Raw genomic sequence first — 22,559 nt, 5'->3', positions numbered from 1 at the left:
CTCAGTTAACATCTTTGGAATAGACCCATAAAATCTGGCCAATGTTTTATTAAACATCTGCAAACTGCAGAATTCTTCAGCCCTTAGACATAGTTTCTGCTCAGAGTCTTAAAGCCGGGTACAGTTCCACTGTGACTCTTCTCAGGGCTGAGGTGGGTGCTAGTCGTCAAAGTCTGGAAGGTCATGGTAGGAGTAACCCTGGTAGCTTTTGGATGCATTCGGCAGGAACACCAAATTGCCAGTGATCAGAACTGGAACAACCTAGTCTGTCCCCACTTTGCTGATGTAGCCCAACAGCAGGAGGGAGCCTATGATAATAGAAAGGTGCCAATCAGAAACAGCACAGTGGTGACTGCAATGGCCTTCTAAGGCATCTTAGGAAGGCCTTTTTTAAACCTTAGGAGATGAGTGTAGCCACTGTCTGTGCTGGAGAGCCTTGAGTATTTTGCTTTGCTACTAGGGATTCCAGTAGCCAGATTGGTGTGGGATGGCATCATCACACGCTGACACAGCTATAGTTGGAGCACCATGCCAGGCCACCAGTGCACCAAGAGCTCGCCCATGGTTGGCAGTGGGGATGCCAGAGGCCACATGGTAAAACCACCTAACGTGGCTGGCACCATCCAGCCTGTTCCAGCGAGCTGCCTCATATTTCTGATTGAATGCTGCACATCATGTGTAGAATAGTAGAGATTGAAATAAATTGTATTCACACATTGAAATAACCTGTCTCTTATGAGACTATACATACACACACCCATACACAATATGTGTGTATACATATATGTGTGGGGGGGATGTGTATGACTACTGTGACAGGTTGGGCCAATCTAACCAAAGTTGAGTTGAGTTTGCTTGTTGCTATGGTTACCTCTACTAGACCACAGTCTTTTATTTAAAAAAAAAAAAAAAACAGAGTCTGGCTCTGTCACCCAGGTTGGAGTGCAGTGCTGTGATCTCAGCTCACTGAAACGTCTGTCTCCTGGGTTCAGGCCATCCTCCCACCTCAGCCTCCCAAGCAGCTGAGACTACAGGCACATGCCACTATGCCCAGCTAACTTTTGTATTTTTTATAGAGATAGAATTTTGCCATATTGCCCAGGCTGTTCTCGAACTCCCGAGCTCAAGGGATTCTCCTGCCTTGGCCCCCCAAAGTGCTGGGATTACAGGTGTAAGCCACTGCACCAGGCAACAGTTTTGATATTCTTTTTGTGGTGGGTATGTGACTAGAGTGGGAGCTGGGGTCACAGAGTGCTTTTCTCTGACTACCACTCTACCCTCAGCTTATAGAACCTGTCCACCTGTGCCATAGAGAAGATCTGCCTCTATGCTCTTATCCATGCCTCAGTAGTGCACTGCTACTGCTTGGTGCTCCATGAGTGAAGGTAGAGAAGATTCTCTGTGGTTCTAATCCAAACTCAGACTTTCAGAAGTGTTGTGTGCTCAGGCCCCAGCGGTGGACTTTCTCAGCATTCTTGCCCGTCTTCCCTGGGGCAGTTCACTCTGCCTTGTATCTGAAGTTGGTCTTGGGCAGGAGTTTCCTGTCCTTCCTGCAATAGTAGGACACCTCCACTTGGTATTGGCATAGAGTTGAAGGTCCAAGACAATTACCATTCCCTTCTCCCAGGGGAGCAACCTGTTTCTTTTGTTTTTCCCATTGACATAATATATCTCCATTTTTGAGCTGTGAGCAAGAGACTCTGCTGCCCATCCCAGCAGTTGAAAACTTTTCCTTCTGAGGAAGGAGTGGCCTGGGAGAAATAAATGGGATTTGATACCTAACACTTCTTCACAGCATCAACCACTGATACCTTCTTTGAGCCTGGTTGGCCAGACAGTTTGCTTCCCCTCTCCCAGAGGCTTAAGACTTTCACATGCTAGGATAGAACGACCCAGGGAAGGTGATTTTCCTGTAGTAGCTGCTGATCCCCTCCTCAAGTCTGCACCATCAACAGAGACTCCTTTCAAAATTGCTCTGCCCTCAATTTTTCTCATGAGTATCTGGTAAGGGACAGTAAAAAAAAAAAACAAACTTGTGAGTGAGTGCAAGCTCCACTTTTAACATGTGTCCCCAGCTACTTCAGACTGCCCTGCTCACCAACATTTGATCTTCAGAAGTTCTTTATATTTTAGCTTATTCTTCTTACAAGCTTGTGTTGAAGCTGGCATGGTGCTTCTTCGGCTGTAGACAAGACCTATGAACTGTTCATGGCTCTCGTCTCTCCTCTGAGGGCATTGTTCCTCTTTGGAATTTAGGTTACCTGGGTGTGACCCCAGCTCTCTGATGGGTTCAAGAGAAGTTGTGATTTTGTAGTTTATCTAGATTTTTCTTGTTTTTAGTGTTGGATTGGCATTTTTTGCTTCCTAAGCGGGAGCCAGGAGTCTCAATTTTTTAAATAAAACAGATACAGGGCCAGACATAGAAGCTCATGCCTGTAATATTCCAGCACTTTGGAAGGCCCAAGCAGGAAGATTGCTTGAGCCCAGGAGTTCAAGACCAGCCTGGGGAACATAGCAAGACTTCTTCTCTAAAAAAAATACGAAAATTAGCCAGGCATGGTGGTGCACAGCTGCAGTTCCAGTTACTTGGGAGGTGGAGGTGGGAGGATCACTTGAGCTGGGGAGGTGGAGGCTGCAGTGAGCCAAGATCATGCCACTGCACTCCAGCCTGAGCCATGGAGCAAACTGTCTTGAAGAAAAAAACTCACAAAACTGATACATACTTATTATACAAAATTTGCTCAATGAGGAAATGCCAAAAGAAGAAAATTTTTAAGAAAATCCTGCCACCCAAAGATGATCACTGAAAGCCTCTCATTACCACCCTTCCAGACAAGTCTTGATGCAGATTTTTACGTCAACAGGATGTGGATAACATCGTTCCATACCGTTGAATTTAGATAATCCATTATATGTGCTGTATGTATTTCACCCCACAGAAGTAGCACAATTTACATAACCAATTCGTGTCAATTTACCAGTGCCTTCCTGAGATATTATTTCTTTTTTTTTTTTCCGGTTATAAACAATGGCTTCATCATATTTAATAGATACATTCCTATCACTGAAGTGACCTGGTCACAAGTTTTTGGAGTGAATAGTTTAATAGATGTGTATTCTGCTTTTGCATAGATGACTTCCTACAGTGAACACATGAACACAAGGTCTAGGATGGTCTAGAGCCAGGTGAGGAAGCCACGCCCAGACAGACTTTTGTGGCCTTCTGAACCTTTGAGACATGCTTGAGAGTTGCATATAGCCTGGATCAGCCTAAATCCTGTATGGCTTCACAGCCCAGTCATTCTACCAAGATGCCTCCGAGCCTTTTGGCAAACATGGAGTGGCACCTTTGGGGACATCGAATGAGGAAAGTCTTGTCCTGTTTTTGAAAGATTTGCCTACCTTAACAATTTTGTTAGAAGAAAATTCACAAGTGATATATGTAGATAAATGTTTTGTTTTGATTTTTGGCCCCCGTCATGACTACTGTTTCAGCACACAGCCTCATATTTTATTCTCCGTGTTCCCAATTCTCAGCCTCTTCTCTCCAAATTGTAGGTGCATGAGGTTGGTCCTTGTTTCGTGTGTTTCTATTAGCCCCTCCTCTCCCTGGCCACTTCCCACCCACTGGCACATTACTGGTGTTCAAAAGTAGTTATTTGCATGGCAGGTTAAAAAATGTTAATATGAAAGTCAAAGTGATTGAGGTTTTAAAGAGGAAAAATCATTCTTCATCATGATGAGTCAGAAAGACTACTTTAATGGTAATATAAATATATTCGACGATTTAAAGGGTATAGAGGTAAAAGGCAAAGTACCTTTCATTAAGCCCAGAGAAAATGACTAAAGTTTCATAAGAGAGATGTTTGTGGAAATTAAATGTACTGACTCTTGATAAGAAAAAGAAAACAGAGATGTGAGGGTATGATAAGGAATGTAGTTAATCTTACGGCAGTTAATAAACATAATTTGCTTCTTCTGTTATTACAAACCCTGGCTACTATTCTAATTTAGAATAGTATATTTGTTAAATTTTTAAAAATATGATATAAGTGCTTAAAAATGGGAAGCAAATTTAAGAATCATAACTTCCATTATAAATGAACCTTTATTTCTTAATTTTGTGAATTTTTAATTATAAATGTATATACAAATTCAAAAGAGAATGAGAAATATTTATAATAAATTATTTTAAATCACAGCCGGTAGTGGTGGCTCATGCCTCTAATCCCAGCACTTTAGGAGGCCAAGGTGGGTGGATCACCTGAGATCAGGAGTTCAAGACCAGTGTGGCCAACGTGGCGAAACCCCGTCTCTACTAAAAATACAAAAAAATTAGCCAGGGGTGGTGGCAGGCACCTGTAATCCCAGCTACTCGGGAAGTTGAGGCAGGAGAATCGCTTGAACCTGGGAGGCGGAGGTTGCAGTGAGCTGATATTGTGCCATTGCCCTCTAGCCTGGGCAACAAGAGTGAAACTCTGTCTCAAAAAAAACACACATTTTGTTAAATTACAGTATGTTATTATCTTTACAATTATTTAATTTGTGTTTGTGTTTTCCTACTTAGGAAGTTAATTACTTTTATTTTAATATTAACACTCATTTTCACGTCAATCTATTATCAGTCCAGTGTTTGCACCTGTCAATGAAGTGACCACATAAAGACCAGTGTGTGTATTCCAGAGAAAGTGGAATGTCAGCAGCTGGCAAAACAAAATGACAGTTTAATGTGGACAGAGCCAGGATTCAATAGACCATGTTGCAGCAAAGTTGAAAGTTCAACTCGAACTGGAGAGCAAACACTCTAGTCTACATGTGATGCTTTTTTTTCTCTTTTTTTTTAATGAAAAGAGACGTTATCTTCATCATCATAATAGTGTTGTCTTTTGAAGAGATTGAATAATTATTTGCTTTACAGAAGATAGACTTTAGAACAGACTTATCTCTAGTTATTACATAGTTGATCATTATATGAAAGCTGGGAAAAGGGAGCCTTAAAAATTGAAACTCATTTTTACTGTACATAAATTTAAACACAGTTTTTTTTTAAAATAAGCATTCAATCACCGATGTAACTTTGGATATAGTGAAATAAGTATATTAATGTCTTTCTGTGTGGAAAATTATTTTGTTCTACTGATTTGTTTTCCTAATTTTCTGGGGATTAATTTTTTTAATTTGGGTTAATTTTTTTTAGCATAATGGCAAATGTTCTCCCTGACCCTGGGCCTGGGGCTCTTCCCCTGGTGATTTCCTTGGACTACTGTTAATCAAATGGCAGTGAACTCACTCTCTACCCCTTGTACCCTGGACAAAGAGGTGGTTCACGTGGATTGTGCCCTTTGAGAACAAATAGGTGGAGGGACTCCAAAAAGTGTCCGTCTCATGTCACTTTGGTGACCCCCACTTTTTTGATGAATGGCCTTATCCAAATCTTCAGCTTCAACCCACGTACTGATGAATCCCAAATTATCTCTCTAGGATCAACCCCTCTCTCAAATTCCAGGCCCTGTCTCAGTTGCTATATTAGTCTGTTTTCACATCACTGATAAAGACATACCTGAGACTGGGAAGAAGGGGTTTAATGGACTTTCAGTTCCACATGGCTGGGGAGGCCTCACAATCATGGCAGAAGGAGGAGCAAGTCACATCTTACATGGATGGCAGCAAGGAATGAGAGAGCTTGTGCAGAGAAACTCCCATTTTTAAAACCATCAGATCTTGTGAGACCCATTCGCTATCTTGAGAACAACATGGGAAAGACCCGCCACCATGATTCAATCATCTCCCACCAGGTCTCTCCCACAACACGTGGGAATTATGGGAGCTACAAGATGAGATTTGGGTGGGGACACAGAGCCAAACCATATCAGTTTCCTATTACATGTGTTCATTTAAATAGGCCATGGGTACCTGAGACTCAAAGTGTTTTGGTAAATCTGAATTCATCAAAAACAAACAAAACAAAACAAAACAAAAAAAGGCTAGCACACAAAATTGTTCCTATTCTTATTGTTTGTTCTTAGTGAATAGAATCATTCTCCATCTACTTGCCCAAATGAGAAATTTCAGGCAGCTCTGTCCTCACTCAAAAAGTCACCTAAATTTCACCTCTTTTGTAATTTCTCTCAAATCTGCCTTCTCTACTTTAGCTCAATTTTGTTTTCTATTGTATCTCCAGTGCTTAAACAATTGTTGGCATATCATAAGCATTCAGCAAATATTTACAGAGTGAACAAAGAGAACAAGAAAAGCACTTGGCCCTGCCTGAAACAGTTAATTCAGGGAACAGACAAAAATTTAAAATATATTATTTCCGTAAAAAATATTTTGGGAGACATTCAACAGAAACTTTTTTCCATTAACAAGGACAGGCAGCTATGAAAAAGGAACAGTCTGAACCAAAGAACAATTTATTAAAAGGAACAAATAAAACTTTGAAAAAAAGGCAATAGGCAGGCTGAATAATAAAATTGACAGAGCTTAAGACTCAATAATCTGGAAGATAAAGTGAAGAAAATTTCCTAGAACATAGTGCAAAATGGCAGACAGAAATAATGAAAAAAGTTAAAATATGGAGAACAGATCCAAGAGATCTAGCACCTTTCTAATAGGATTTTTTTGAAAGCAAAACAGATATAATGGAAGCGACACTATAATAAAATGCATTTTTAAAAAACTGGTATTATTAATAGGAAAATTGTTTTCAATGGGCTGCCATTGTCCAATTGCAACTTATATGTATAAATACTGAATTATCTAAATTATATAAGACAGTGAAGACGGCCAGAGGACTATGGTTAGCATATTGTAAGTCTCAGTTCTCTTTCTCAAAGCTGCAGAAAATCCACATTGTTATGCATTAATTTGAAAATTTATATTTACCTTGGTTTATTTTCTTGCCAGATAAGCTATGCAGCACCTATTGGGACACATGAAGAAAAAAAAAAGATGAAAATATCAGGATCTAAGGTATAATAATGACTAATATGACCATTATTACGAACCTTGTTATTGTTTATATTGATGCTGGCTATGCTTAGAAAGTAGCAATGACTCTGGAAGCTACACTGAGAATTAGCCTTATGAAGAGACAGAAGACCTGATTGCCTCTTTAGTATTATTCTGTAGCACATCTCTGCCACATCCACGGAAGTCTCTCTCATTCATGATATGCCTACAATTCAGCTATTAGAGATTCATTCATTTTGCTGAAACTTTGTCCTCTTGCAAAATATAAGCATTATTGATAAATGGCGTAAAGCTCTACTGTGATTGAGTTGATAAGATCCTTTCTTGAGAACTGTTTTGTTAGAAGGAGGAAATGAGTAACTGGGGGAAGCTGCTGCCTATGACGAAGAGATGGAGAGACCACAGTAAGTGAAGGAAAACACAATTTACAATTTACAAAACACGATTTACAATTTACAAAAAGGGGCAGCTTAAGGGGCTGATGAAGATCAATTTTGGTTGCTTTGTAATATGGTTTAGAGCTAACTGCTTCTAAGTTCACCATTTACGGGAAATAGAGGCATGGGATCTTAAACCGTTCCTATGTATGGTAATTTACAAGTAAATATAACTCATTGTTCTCTCGAAAAAAAATTTTTTTTGAGACAGGGTCTCGTTCTGTCATCCAGGCTGGAGTGCAGTGACATGATCACAGCTCACTGCAGCTTCGACCTCCTGGGCTTATGTAATTCTCCCTTCTCAGCCTCCCAAGTAGCTGGGACTACAGGTGCACGCCACTATGCCTTGCTAATTTTTAATTTTTGCAGAGACAAGGTCCCACTATATTGCCCAGACTGGTCTCAAACTCCTAGGCTCAAGCCATCCTCCCACTTTGGCTTCCCAAAATGTTGGGATTACAGGCGTGAGTCACCGTGCCCCGCCTCAAATTATGTTTGATAGTAGTTAGAGTATGCATACTATTCATAGAAATAGTCTTTTCAGATTTATGGAGAAACAAGATATATTGTTTGTGTAATTAACTTTGTGTTATATTTTCTATTGAAAGGTTGAAGACAAACATGGTTTGGAGTCTCAAATAGAAGCATTAAAGGCAAATTTAGAGAATGAGAAAAAGAAGGTGGAAAGGTACTGGTAATAGAGTAAAAGGCACTGGTAATGAGACATAATGTTCATTTGTAACTAATACAATATTTAACCATCTGTAAATTTTTTATAGGTTTAGGAAGGAAGCTGATCGACTAAATAAAAGCTGGGAAAAGAGATTCTTTATTCTCAGGAACAGGTATGGTGTGATATATACAAATTCTATTTCTAAAAACATGACTAATCATCCTTTAAGGAAGTTAGGAATGTTGCAATTTTTTTACATATTAATGTTAAATCACCTCATATACTTCTACAAGAAATGCAAAATAATTGGTCTAAAATAGAAGAGTAATCAAAATCACTGAGAAGTAAAATCATTCAAGATGTTTTCATTCCCTATCTGTGTTTCTGTTATAAAAGATCAGCAGGACAGACTCACTCTCTTAATACCTGGTTTAATCAGACCTATTTAGTCATCTTCTTTCATAGGGCTATTAAAACCTTTTCCTGCTCATTTGCACACAATGATATATAACTAGTTTGTATTGTCTTTATAAAGTTGCTTTATGTATCAGATCCTCTACCAGACACAACAGCTCCAGTTCCTCAACCTCCCAGATCTATTTTTCACTCACATAAGCATTTTGTTTCTCTTCCCAGTATCCTCTTTGCCTTTTTCAAAATGGAGAAACTGTAAAATTCTGAAAAGGACAAAAACGATGCAAATTGGAAAAATGCTTATTTTTTCCCTTACCCTAACATGTTAACATTAAAAATCTGTCTTCTGTTTAGTTGTGTTCTGCCATAATTTCCCCCAGATTCCCTGGGGGAACATGTATGGGAAGTTCTTTTGCAATATTCTTTCACAGTCAAGCATCATCCAGGCACGACGGGTTTAATGTTGGTCTGATGGAGGCCATCGGAGGTCAAACTCGAAGCTTACACAAAAGATCCCGGGATGGCAATGCCCTACATTTGCACTGTATTTCTTAAGCACACACTGTGGATCTTGTCTGTATAAACTTCTATACCTGGCTATGTATATTATACGGAAATAATTCATCCTAAGTGCGGTGGCACAAAGAATCCATGCCAAGACAGAAAAAATAGAGGATTCAGGGCAAAAACACCTTGTAGTAAAACATTCTGCCTTGTTCTGTTTGGTGCTGAAATGATCTCCTACCCGTGTTTCGTGTATGTGCTGATAAGCATTTTGTGCTGTGTAAAATGTGCATATTAACACCTGCCCTGTCTCACATAGTTATTTAAGAACAGAAGGTAGATACATGTGAGACAAAAGAAAATTTAAATATACACTTGATTTCCTTTCCCTGCAAATAGGTTTTGGATTATCTCTAGAGCTGAATAAAATGACTTTCCCTTATTTATTTCTGTAGGGTTCACTTTCATCCTTAAGATTTACCTTGTCTCTGACCCTACGGGATTTACCCTGTTCTTCAGTGATGATTTACAAGAACGTATCAGTTTTCCTTTTTTTTTTTTTTTTTTTTTTTTTTTGAGAGGGAGTTTTTGCTCTTGTTGCCCAGGCTGGAGTGCAGTGGCGCAATCTCGGCTCACTGCAACCTCCATCTTCTGGGTTCAAGCGATTCTCCAGCCACAGCCTCCTTAGTAGCTGGGATTACAGGCGCCCACCACCACACCTACCTAATTTTTTTTTGTATTTTTAGTAGAGATGGAGTTTAAAGTTTTACTTCTAATTGATTTTCTATTAACCAAGATGTTGACAATCATATTAATCATTTTGGTCTCTGCAGACTTTATGTTGATATCTAAATATTTAGGAAAGCAGAAGTATTTATTACTACACACTTTCTATGTTTTCTCATTTAACCAACTAATTGGGACATTGTAGATTATGTCTCTCTACTTAGGCTGAAGCTCCAGATATTAATTCAATGTGGCATATACAGCACCGTAGCGAGTGCATTTGTACAGAGTACTTCATCGTGGTGTGATATGGAGATTAATTGTGTAGTCACAGACTTACATGGGCTAACATGGTAATTTCATTTTACTGTAACTGATCCTAGATTAGATGCACTCATTTTTGTTTAGTAGATGAAAAACCTCACCTTAGCCAGTCAAGATCAGAGTCCAATCCAATGATTTCTCAGTCAATTCATGATTTATGTTGGGTCCCAGTCCAATTCAGGGCTTCATTTCCAAGCTCCTTTTCCATCTCTGCCGAGTTCTTATTTCCAGGAAGATTGAATGTGAGCAGTGCGGACAAGAGCAGGGCTAGTCCTTCCTCTTGGTGTGCCAAGCCTGATGTGACTGCCGATGTCATCATTGTCGCACAAACAGTATGCTGGTGTGGCATATCAGCTTCGGAACATATCCCTACCAGGCTGATGCCACGGTGATGCCGCTGTTTCCACCTCCACCCCAGGCGGCAATCCACATGCATCCACCTGAGCCACCCTCTGTTCTGCCTGATGGGCTCTGGGCCAGATGGACTCACTTTTGCCCACCATGTTTATCAAGCGCATAAGAAATGTTACAGGTGGTTCCCGTGCCACTCTGGCTTGCATATATGGAAGAGGTCCATGCACACATCCCTTCTCCTGCCCTCACTCAGCACTAGATTGCCATCCCAGAGAGACTGCAAACATCAGAAATCTAGATAGGGCATGCAAGGTGAAGGCCCACTCTGCCCATGTAGTCCCCTCACCTTGGAACCCTCTGTAAACAGAAACTCTACACTGCTCCTTACTTCAACAAAGTAAACACCTGTGTCCTCACCACACAGGTAAAGAAAGAAGGAATTAGAAGTGGCTTCACGGTCCCTGTTGCCCATCCAGCGCCTGTCACCTCTCTTCCCAATTAGCAAATATTCTGAATTGAATGCTTATCATTCCCTTGGGGAAAGTTTTCAATAACATTCAATTTGTCATAAAAATTGGGCTATTCCAATTTTCAATTTCTTCCAATCAGTTTGATAATTTGTGTTGTCTTTTATGTTTGGGAATTTTCTCATTTCATTAAATTGTCTAATTTATTGATATAAAGTTATTCATAATATCCTCATATTATGTATATAAATGACAGTCATGTGTCACTTGATGACAGGGATAGATTCTGAGAAATGTGTCATTAGGCGATTTCATCATTGTGTGAGCATTGTAAGAGTGTGCTTACAAACCTAGATGGCATAGCCTACCACACACCTAGGCTATATGGTATAGCCTATTGCTCCTAGGCTAAAAACCTGCACAGCATGAGACTATAACTGAATACTGTAAGCAATTATAACACAATGGTAAGTGTTTATGCATCTAAATATACCTAAACATAGAAAAGATACAGTGAAAATGCGGTATAAAAGATAAAGAATGGTCCACCTGTATAAGGCACTTACCATGAATGGAGCATGGAGGAGTGGAAGTTGCTCTAGGTGAGCCAGTGGTGAGTGACTGTGAAGGCCTAGGACATCACCATACACTACTGTAGATTTTGTAAACACTAGACACTCAGGCTACACTAGATTTACAAAAAAAAAAAAATATTTTTTTCAATAACAAATTAGCCTTAGTTTACTGTGATTTTTTTACTTTATAAACTCTCTAATTTTTAAAACTTTTTGACTCTTTTGTAATAACACAGCTTTAAACACAGCATATTGTACAGCTATACAAGATTTTTTTTCACGTGGTGGTGCACACCTGTAGTCCCAGCTACATGGCAGCCTGACAGGTGGGAGGATCGCTTGAGCCCAGGAGGTTGAGGCTGCAGTAAGTTGTGATCACACCCTGCACTCCAACCTGGGTGACAGAGTGAGACCCTGTCTCAAATATACTTATATAATTTTTTCCTTTATATTCTTATTCTTTAAGCTTTTGTCTGTGTTTTTTTATTTTTATTTTTTACTTTTTAAACTTTCTTGTTAAAAACTAAGATACAAACACACACACTAGCCTAAGCCTACACAGGGTCAGGATTGTCAAGACGTTACTAGGCAGTGAGAACTTTTCAGCTCCATTATAATCTTATGGGACCACCATTGTATATGCAGTCCATCTTTGACCAAACATCATTATGCAGTGCATGACTGTATCTGTAAGATCTGGTGATGTCCCTTTTTCATTCCTGATATTTGTGTTTCATTCCTGAGAATTTGTGTTTTTCTCCTTTTTTCTTAGTCTATTGATAGTTATCAATTTTGTGTTATTTATTTCAAAGAAATAACTGCCTTTGCTGAATTTTTCTCATATGTCTTTTCATTGACTTTTAAAAATTTTTAATTTTAATTAAAAAACATTTTTTTCCTTTCTAACTTTTATTTTAGGTCAGGGGATATGTGTGCAGGTTTGTTGCGTGGGTAACTTGCATGTCTTAGGGGTTTGGTGTACAGATAATTTTGTCACCCAGGTAATCAGCATAGTACCTGATAGGTAGTTTTTCATTCCTCACCCTCCTCCAAACCTCCACCCTCAAATAGGCCCTGCTGTCTGTTGTTCCCATCTTTGTGTCTATGTGTCCTCAATGTTTTGCTCCCACTTATAAATGTGAACATGTGGTATTTGGTTTTCTGTTCCTGTGTTAGTTTGTTTACGATAATGGCTTCCAGCTCCATCCATATTGCTGCAAAGGACATGATTTCATTCTTTTTTATGACTGTGCAGTATTCCATCGTGTATGTGTACCGTATTTTTTAATCCGGTTTACCATTGATGGGCATCTAGGTTGATTTCATGTCTTTGCTATTGTGAACAGTGCTGCAATGAACATGCATGTGCATGTGTCCTTATGGTAGAACAATTTATACTCCTTTGGGTATATACCCAGCAGTGGAGTTGCTGGATCAAAGAGTAGTTCTATTTTAAGTTCTTTGAGAAATCTCAGACGGATTTCCACAGTGGCTGAACTATTTACATTCCCATCAACAGTGTGCAAGGGTTCCCTTTTCTCCACATCCTCACCAGCACTTGTTATCTTTTGTCTTTCTGATAGTAGCCATTCTAACAAGAGTGAGGTGATATCTTATTGTGGTTTTGATTTGAATTTTCCTGATGATAAGTGATATTGAGCAATTTTTCATATACTTGGCCATTTGTGTGTCTTCTTTGGGGAAATGTCTATTCAGTTCCTTTGTTCACTTTTAAATCAGGTTGTTTTCTTGCTGTTAAGCTGAGTTTCCTACATATTTTGGATATTAACCCCTTATCAGATAAGATGTATGGTTTGCAAATGTTTTCTTCCATTCCTTAAGTTGTCTTTTCATTTTGTTGTTTTCTTTGCTGTGAGGAAGCTTTATAGTTTGAAATAATCCTACTTATTCGTTCTTGTTTTTTGTTGCTTGTGCATCTGGTATTATATTCAAAAAATCATTGCCAAAGGCCAATGTGAAAAAGCTTTCCCTCCTATGTTTTCTTCTAGGAATTTTATGGTTTCAGGACTTACGTTTATGCCTTTAATCCATTTTGAGTTAATTTTTGTGTACTGTGTAATATAGGGGTCTAATTTCATCCTTTTGCATGTAGATACCCTGTTTCTTCAACATCATTTATTGAAGAGACTATCCTTTCCCCCATTGTATATTCTTGTCACTCTTGTCAAAAATTAGTTGACCATATATGCATGAGCTTATTTCTGAGCTCTCTAATCTGTTCCATTGGTCTAAGTGTCTATTTTCATGTCAGTACAATCATACTGTTTTGATTACTATAGCTTTGTAACATAGTTTCTCAAATCAGGAAGTGAGCTGCCTCCAGCTTTGTTCCTTTTTCTCAAAAGTGCTTTGGCTAGCCATTTGGGGTCTTCTATGTTTCCATAAAATTTTAGGATTATTTTTCCTACTTCTGTGAAAAATGCCATTGCAATTTTGGTAGCAATTGCATTTAATCTGTAGATTACTTTGGGTAGTATAGACATCTTGACAATATTACTTCTTTTAATTCATGAATACAAGATATTGTTTTATTTATTTGTATCTACTTTAACTTCTTTCTTCAGTGCTTTATAGTTTTCAAGATACAGATCTTTTACCTTGTTGGTTAAATTTATACCTAAGTATTTTATTTTTTGACGCTGTTATAAATGGAATTTTTTAAAAAATTTCTTTTTGGATAGCTTATTGTTGGTATATACAAACACAATAGATTTTTGTATGTTTATTTTGTATCCTGTAACTTTACTGAATTTATTAGCTCTGCTGGTTTTTTGATAGAGTAATTGACTTTTGCTTTTATCTTGTTTCCTTCTAATTTTTAATGTTTTATTTGCTGTCTTTTTACTAGATTTCAAGAAGGAAGCCTAGATCATTGATTTTTCAGACTTCTTTTCTTTGAATATATGCATTTAACACTATATATTTTCTTCTAAGTATTGTTTGAGCTGCCTCCCACAAGTTGTGACATACAACATATTTATTATCATTCAAACAAAATATTTTCTAAATTCAATTTGATTTATTCTTTGATCCATGGGTTATTTAGAAGTAATATGGGCTGGGCACAGTGGCTCATGCCTGTAATCCCAGCACTTTGAGAGACCAAGGCAGAAGGATTGCTTGAGCTCAGGAGTTTGAGACCAGCCTGGGCAACAAAGTGAAACCCATCTATACAAAAAATAAAAAAATTAGCTGGGTGTCATGGCATGCACCTGTGGTCCCAGTTACATGGGAGGCTGAGGCAGGAAGATTGCCTGGACCCATGAGGTCAAGGCTGCCGTAAGCCCTGTTCATGCCACTGCACTCTAGCCTGGGTGACAGAGTGGGACCTTTTCTCAAGAAAAAAAAGAGTAAGTAATATGTTTTATTTCCAGTAAGTTGAAGATTAGCTAGTTATAGTTCTAGTTTAATTCTCTTGTGCTCAGAGTACTTACTCTGAATAATTTTAATCTGTTAAAATGTCTTCATGGTCTTCATGTTTGTTTTATGGTTCAAGCTATGGCCAGTTTTTTAAAATGTTTTTATTCTTGAAAAGAATGAATTTCTTTTTTTTTTTTTTTGAGCCAGAGATTTTGCTCTTGTTGCCCAGGCTGGAGTGCAATGGCGTGATCTCAGCTCACCGCAACCTCCGCCTCCCAGGTTCAAGCAATTCTCCTGCCTCAGCCTCCCGAGTAGCTGGGATTACAGGCATGCGCCACCATGCCTGGCTAATTTTTTTTCTATTTTTAGTAGAGACGGGATTTCTCCATGTTGGTCAGGCTGGTCTCAAACTCCTGACCTCAGATGATCCGCCCACCTCAGCCTCCCAACGTGCTGGGATTACAGGCATAAGCCACCATGCCTGGCCAGGAATGAAAAATTTTATCATTGATGGGTGAAGAGTTCTAAATATTTCAATGAGGTCAACCCATTAATTTTGTTGTTTCCATCATTTACATACTTATTAATTTTTTGGCATCATATCCAACTATCAAAATAGAAGTATTAAATTTTCTACCATGATTATAGATATATCTATTTCTTATTTTAATCTGTCCATTTTTACTTTACATAGTTTACATCTTAGTTGTTGGGTACTCACAATTTAGATACTGATCTCATCTTGTGAAGTTATCAGTAATATCTATCATTATGAAATGCTTTTATCTTTAGTAATGCTCTTTAGCTTAGTGTCTGCTTAACTATTTGGTTAAGAGTGCATGGTGTATTTTTTTCTAACTTTTTGCTTTCAGCCTATCTTATTTCTGTATTTGAATGTGTTTCTTGTAATCAGCATGTAATTGGGTTTCTAACCTAATCTGTCAGTTTTATTTTATTTAATTGTCATACTTTATTTATTTACTTTAAGTGAAAATACGATAGTTGGGTTTGTGTTTACTACTTAACAAGTTGTTTTCTATTTGACCTGTTTTATATTTCTTCTTCTCTCCTTTTTGCCTTGTTTTGAACCAATGAACCTTTTTTATTCCATATTTTCTTTTATTAATTTGTTATTCATTTTCTTTTTTTGAAATTTCTCCTTTGTAAAATTTTATTCTTAGCTTATTGCTGTGTTTTAGAAATTACTGTTGATACCAATTTCCCAAGTATTCTAGAACCTTAGACTATTTTCACTCCATTTAATTCTCTCCTACATTTTAATTTTAATTCTCTCTATTTTTTTAACTCCATGAAAGGTTGCTATTGTTGTTTGGCATACTCAGTATTCATTTATATTTACTCACACATTTACAGTTTGTTGGGCTTCTCATTTTTTTCTGCTTATTATGTTTTCATCTGAGATCATTTTCATGCTGCCTGAATAGCTCTCTTTCATTTTTTGTTTCTTCATTTTTAATACAGGTTTGCTGGCAAATAATTCTCTCAGCTTTTCTTTGGAGGAAAATGTCATTATTTTACCTTCATTATTGAAGAAAGTTTTTGCCAAGTATAGAGTTCTATCTTGGCAGTTATTTTTTCAGCCAATTAATAATGTCAGTAGGCCAGGCATGGTGGCTCACGCTTGTAATCCGAGCACTTTGGGAAGCCGAGGTGGGTGGATCATGAGGTCAGGAGTTCGAGACCAGCCTCACCAACACAGTGAAACCCCATCTCTACTAAAAATACAAAAATAAGCTGGGCGTGGTGGCAGGCACCTGTAATCCCAGCTACTTAGGAGGCTGAGGCAGGAGAATTGCTTGAACCCATGAGGTGGAAGTTGCAGTGAGCCAAGATTGTGCCACTGCACTCCAGCGTGGGCAACAGAGCAAGACTCCAGCTCAAAATGAGTAAATTAAAAAAAAAAAAAATGTCAGTACTTTGGCCTTCATTGTTGCTGTTGACAAGTCAGCTGTCAGTCTTACTGTTGCTTTTTTTTTCATGTCTGGGTACTTTAAATTTTTTCCCTTGATCTTTTGTTATCATTAGTTTTATTATGATGTCCCTAGGTATAGTTCCTTTTATTTATCTGGTCTAGCTCTTGAATCTATGGGTCAATGTCATTTCTGAATTTTGGAACATTCTTGGCTATTATCTTTCCATGTATTATTTCTGCTTCATTCTTATCTACTCTGATCCTCCTGCTTCCTTCTTTAAAAAAAACCCTTGTGATTACATTGGGCCCACTAAATAATCTAGAATAATTACTCTATCTCAAGATATGTAACTTACCACATCTGCAAAGTTCTTTTTACTTTGTTAGGTAGCATACTCAAAATTTCCAGAAATTAGAAAGTAGATATTTTCATGGGGGGCAATGTTCACTCTACTACAGTCAACCTTCTGGCCCCCAAATAATCATGCCTATCCTGCATGCAAAATGCATTTACCACATCCCAATATCCCCCAAAGTCTCAACCCATTACAGCACCAACTCAAGTCCAAACTTTCATCTAAGTGTTATCAGGCTCAGAAGTCCCAGTTTGCATCATCTAAATTAGGTATGGTGAGACTCTGGTTATAATTCATCCTGGGACAAAATTTCTCTCCATATGTAGACTTGTGAAATTATAGATTACTTGCTCCCAAATACAATAGTGCGAAAGGCATTGTATTGACATAAATGTCAATAATAGCTATAGACATTCTTGTTTGAAAGGGGAGAAAGTAGAAGGGGAAAATTGAGTCACTAGTCCAAACAATTTTGAAATTGTTTCAGCATAACGCCATTAGGTTTCAAGGCCTGGGCTAATTCTCTGTGACTCAAGGTTCCACCTTCTGGGCCCAAAGCACTACTACTGAGTCAAATATCTTCTTTCATGAAAGGTAGCACGTTTGACTCTGAGTAGTTTTATCAATCTGTTTCCTGCCCATAGAATTTTGGGAATCCAATAACCTTGTTTCATTTATTTCCTTTCTCTGTCCTTTTCAGTGCAATCTGGCAGTGTTGTTGCTGATATAACATTCTCAAAATCTTGTGCGTCTCCCATGTTTGTCATGGGAAGTCACTTCATTAGACGGGAGGCTCCTTCTCAGGTCTTTCCTAGATAATCTCATCTCTATTTTGGACTCTACTGAGATGGCTGAAGGGATGTCACACATTTAATCTCTTCAAAGAGTCTTTTGTGTGAGTAAATGCTGTGATTTTTGTTTCTTCCTAGACTCTGAAGGCTGTCCAGCCATTCTCTTGCCTTCTCTACAGAGTACGTCTTCCTGACAGCAATTCTCCTAATTTTCGCATCGCTTGCAATCAAGATAGGCTGAGAATTTCCCAAATAGCTAATATATGTGTGATGTTTCAACACACTGTAGTTCTTATTATCTTTGGTGTGTGATTTCTCCAATCTTAAGTCAACAGGAACTCTTTCAAGTTGATTACTGTGTTCTTTTGTCATAACCTTTGATGACTTTGTTGAATTCTGGTAGAATAAGATGTCCCAGGTTCATTCTGTGCATTTATTGCCTTAGATCTAGAAACAGTCATTTCTGAAAAATGCCCTGAATTATTTTGGTGAGAAATGCTTTTTAAAATCAGAGTCTGGGCAGTAGGGGTGATCATTGCCATTACTTCTATGCCTTTTCTGAGCTGAAAAACATGTAAGTTTGTGTGGTTTGTGTGTGTGTGTGTGTGGTTTTTGGTTTTTTGTCAGACAGGGTCTCACTCTGTCATCCAGGCTGGAGTGCAGTGGTGCAATCACGGCTCACTGCAGCCTTGACCTCCCAGACTCAGGTGAACCTCCCACCTCAGCCTTCTGAATTGCTGGGACTAAAGGCATGTACCACCATGCATGCCTGGTTATTTTTTTTTTATTGTTTGTAAAGATGGGGTTTCACCATTTTGCCCAGGCAACATGTAGTTTTAAAAATGAAAGAGGTAGTATGTTCATGCTAATATTTTTATATTTTTATTTTGTAATATTTTAAAATTTTAATGTAGTTTCCTACCTCATTAACATAATGCTTATTTGCTTTATGCTATGATTTACATACATTTTAAGTTTCATCATTTTTTAAATTTCAGCTTTCATGTCCTTAAGAATGAGATGTTTACAAGGCACACACTGTTTCGTCAGTTTGCAGTGCTTGCTGACACATCCTTCAATTATATTGTAAGTGCATGTAATGTTTAGATGCTGTTTGTCTCTTTGAATATACCTGCCTGTTTCTTTCTGTTCTCGTTTAAGGTTTATCAAGCCCCTGTCATTACAGGCTCTAGAGATAGTACAAGGCAGTCACTGCTAGATGCTGAGGGTGTTAAGACAAAGTGCCTGAACCCAAAGAGCTCAGTCCAGTGTGAGAGGTAGATGTGTAAACAAATTGCTACAGCGCAATATGGTTGAGCTACAATGGGGCAAGTATAAATTTCAGAGGAGTGGGCACTCATTCTGCCTGGAGCATATCTGTCAGTCTGCCCATTTGTGGCCACGGATGTAATATTGGGAAATATCAAAGCTCGGAGTCTAAGCTTCCAGTCACATCCAAAGGAAAAAAAGAAGATAGGAGAATCTGTTCCTAGTGCCAAGCCATTCAATTTCACATTAGAATTCGTGTAATAGATAAAGCCCAATTCTAAATTATGCTATTATTTAGCCTATTTGACTTACTGTTTTCATCTGGGGGTTCTAAATGTTAAGGTAATTGATACCTGGTATAGAAATATATCCAGTAAATTTCAATTAATAAGTAAACCAAAATGAGACAAACTTTGTTGAGAAGCTGCTGTGATGCTAAGTGCTCTGAGGACAAGTCGGGTTTGTGGGGAAGGGCCTAAGAAACATATAAATATATGCTCTTTTTTTTTGCTTCGAGAGGCATACAATCTAAAATCATCTTCTTTCTGAAATTTTTTTTCAACATTTGTCACTTTAAGACCATTTTCTAAATTTAAGTTGCTGCAGGAGATCAAAGAACTTAAGTACACTTGCAGGATAATATTAAATTAATTCCTGTTTATAACTAAGTTTATATAGTAACCTTGCTGAGGATTTTAATACTTGATTTCTCTGAAATGTTCCCAAACTGATCTACATAGATAGGAATATATATAGTGTCTTTTTTCCCCTCTTGGTTTTTCCTCTTCTCACCTGCAGGTTATAATTTTAGTTGGAGTAATTCTCATTTTAGAAATTTAATCAGTTCGGCAAATAAAACATTGGAGGATCCAGGAGAATATGGTGCCACTCAAAATCAGGCTTTTTTATGATTATTAGCTGGTAACATTTTCTAGTCCAAATTTGAATTATCCAGGCTTTATGAAACAGGCTTCTAAATCTCAAAATTATACCAATTCAAGCACATGAGTAGATCCAGTATTTTTCCTGAGTACAGTCTTGGCCCTGCCCTCAAGTGGCCATGCAATTCACCTTCCCATGGAGGCGAATGGAGCTCCATCTGGTCTAGAATCCATCCATGTGCCACTGTTTCCTGGATTCAAAGTTTATGAATCTTCATCTATACGTCCACACAGTATGTTGACACATGAGATACTCATCAGAGTGTATACAGATTTTCAAATACTGAAGAAAAACTGATGGGGAAGGGGAGGGAAAGAGTAAGCAAGTGAATGTGTGAGTTTAGATCCACTAACACTGTCCCTTGGTTCCCTCTCTCTAGTCATTCATCCACCGTACAAATATTTGTTGAGTACACATACGTACCAAGCACCAAGCTACATGCTGAGCGTAACATAGTGAACAAGACAAAAATGGCTCTTTGCTTCACAGACTGTAAATTCCATGAGGTGACAGACTGGTCCATCTTATAAACTATTTTACTTGCAGAGCTTAGAATAGTGCCTGATCTACAGTGTGAAAAAGATAGGCATTAATAGGGAAACACCAGAATTTAAATTATAAATTTGGATAAATGCTATGAAAGAAAAAGTTTGCTATGATAATACTATGGGGTATATTTTACATATGGTTAAATGCACAAGTAGTAAGTGTGCCATTTGAAGAGTTTTGCTTTGTAACCATCATCTAAGTCAAGGCATTGAGCATTTCCATCATCCCTGCAAGCTCCCTCATGTCCCTTTGCAGACAATACATTGCCCCCATCACCACACCAAATAAGCGTTGTTTTGATTTCTATCACTACAGATTAGTTTTGCCTGTTCTTAAATTTATGTAGATGGACTCACACAGTTTATACTTTGCTATGTCTGGCCCATTTTACACAGCACAATACTTTTAAGATCCACCCATGTTATTGCATGTATCCATGGCAGTTGTTCCTTCTTAAGTTCGTTTGTAATGCTGAGTAGTATTCTATTGAATGAATAAACCATAATTTGTTTATCCATCTGGCCTCATTGGACAAATGAGCTCTTTCCAGTTAGGGCTATTATGAAAAAAAAAGCTGCTATAAACCTTCTCTTACAAATCACTTGTGAAAGTTTGTTTTAATATCTCTCAGGTAGGACTGGAATGGCGAGGACACAGGAAGTGTGTGTGTTTAACTGCATAAGAAACCACAAGACACATGCATGCACATGTTCGTTGCTGCACCATTCACAATAGCAAAGACATGGAATCAACCTAAATGCCCATCAATGGTAGACCGGACAAAGAAAATGTGGTACATATACACCATGGAATATGACGCAGCCATAAAAAAAGAACGAGATCACGTCCTTTGCAGCAACATGAATGGAGCTGGAGGCCATTATCCTAAGTGACCTAACACAGAAGCAGAAAACCAAATACCACATGTTCTCACTTATAAGTGAGAGCTAAACATTGAGTACACATGGACACAAAGGAACAGACATGGAGGCCTACTTGAGGGTGGAGGTGGGAGGAGAGTGGGGATTAAAAAACTACCTGTCGGATACTATGCTTACTACCTGGGTGATGAAGTAATCTGAACAGCAAACCCCCATGATACACAATTTACCTGTGTAACAAACCTGCCCTGTACCCCCTAAACCTAAAATAAAAGTTGTTTTTCTGTTTTGTTTTGAGACGGAGTCTTGCACTGTCACCCAAGCTGGAGTACAATGGCACGATCTTGGCTCACTGCAACCTCCACCTCCCAGGTTTAAGCGATTCTCCTGCCTCAGCCTCCTGAGTAGCTGGAATTACAGGCATGCACCACCAAGCCTGGCTAATTTTTGTATTTTTAGTAGAGATGGGTGTCACCCAAGCTGGAGTACAATGGCACGATCTTGGCTCACTGCAACCTCCACCTCCCAGGTTTAAGCGATTCTCCTGCCTCAGCCTCCTGAGTAGCTGGAATTACAGGCATGCACCACCAAGCCTGGCTAATTTTTGTATTTTTAGTAGAGATGGGTTTCACCATGTTGGCCAGGCTGATCTCAAACTCCTGACCTCAGGTGATCCACCCGCCTTGGCCTCCCAAAAGGCTGGGATTACAGGTGTGAGCCACCACGCCTGGCCAAAGTTTTTTTACAAAAAATAACAAAATTGCCAGTACTCCAAAGTGACTGCATTGTTTTACCCTCACACCAGCAATCTTTGAGAGTTCCACTTGCTCCACATCCCTAAAAACTTGATATTGTTGTTTTTTTGTTTGTTTTTTGTTTGTTTTGTTTTGTTTTGTTTTGAGACAGAGTCTCACTCTGTTGCCAGGCTGGAGTGCAGTGGCACGATCTCGGCTCACTGCAACCTCCGCCTCCCAGGTTCAAGCAATTCTCTGCCTCAGCCTCCTGAGTAGC

General features: G+C 38.5%; 1 protein-coding gene and 1 pseudogene across 5 annotated transcripts in view; one reads left to right on the top strand and one right to left on the bottom strand.

Annotated features, from left to right (window-relative positions):
• Nucleotides 1-22,559, top strand: part of C8H10orf67 (chromosome 8 C10orf67 homolog) — a 155,727-nt gene that overhangs the window by 88,123 nt on the left and 45,045 nt on the right. For all 5 annotated transcript variants that reach the window (XR_008619891.2, XM_034930112.3, XM_063607291.1 and 2 more), the window contains 4 exons: nucleotides 6,907-6,972; nucleotides 8,018-8,097; nucleotides 8,189-8,254; nucleotides 18,906-18,993. Coding sequence is in view for 4 of the 5 variants with exons in the window: in XM_034930112.3 (XP_034786003.2) it covers nucleotides 6,907-6,972; nucleotides 8,018-8,097; nucleotides 8,189-8,254; nucleotides 18,906-18,993 (300 nt within the window). In the remaining variant the exon portion in view is untranslated. The remainder of the gene's footprint in view (nucleotides 1-6,906; nucleotides 6,973-8,017; nucleotides 8,098-8,188; nucleotides 8,255-18,905; nucleotides 18,994-22,559) is intronic.
• On the bottom strand, nucleotides 160-3,987 carry LOC106635158 (transmembrane protein 230-like; annotated as a pseudogene).

The sequence above is a fragment of the Pan paniscus genome, chromosome 8 (genome assembly GCF_029289425.2).
Source record: "Pan paniscus chromosome 8, NHGRI_mPanPan1-v2.0_pri, whole genome shotgun sequence".
Taxonomy (NCBI): Eukaryota; Metazoa; Chordata; class Mammalia; order Primates; family Hominidae; genus Pan; species Pan paniscus.
Note: the sequence above shows the minus strand (reverse complement) of the source record. Positions and strands in the feature narration are given on the sequence as shown.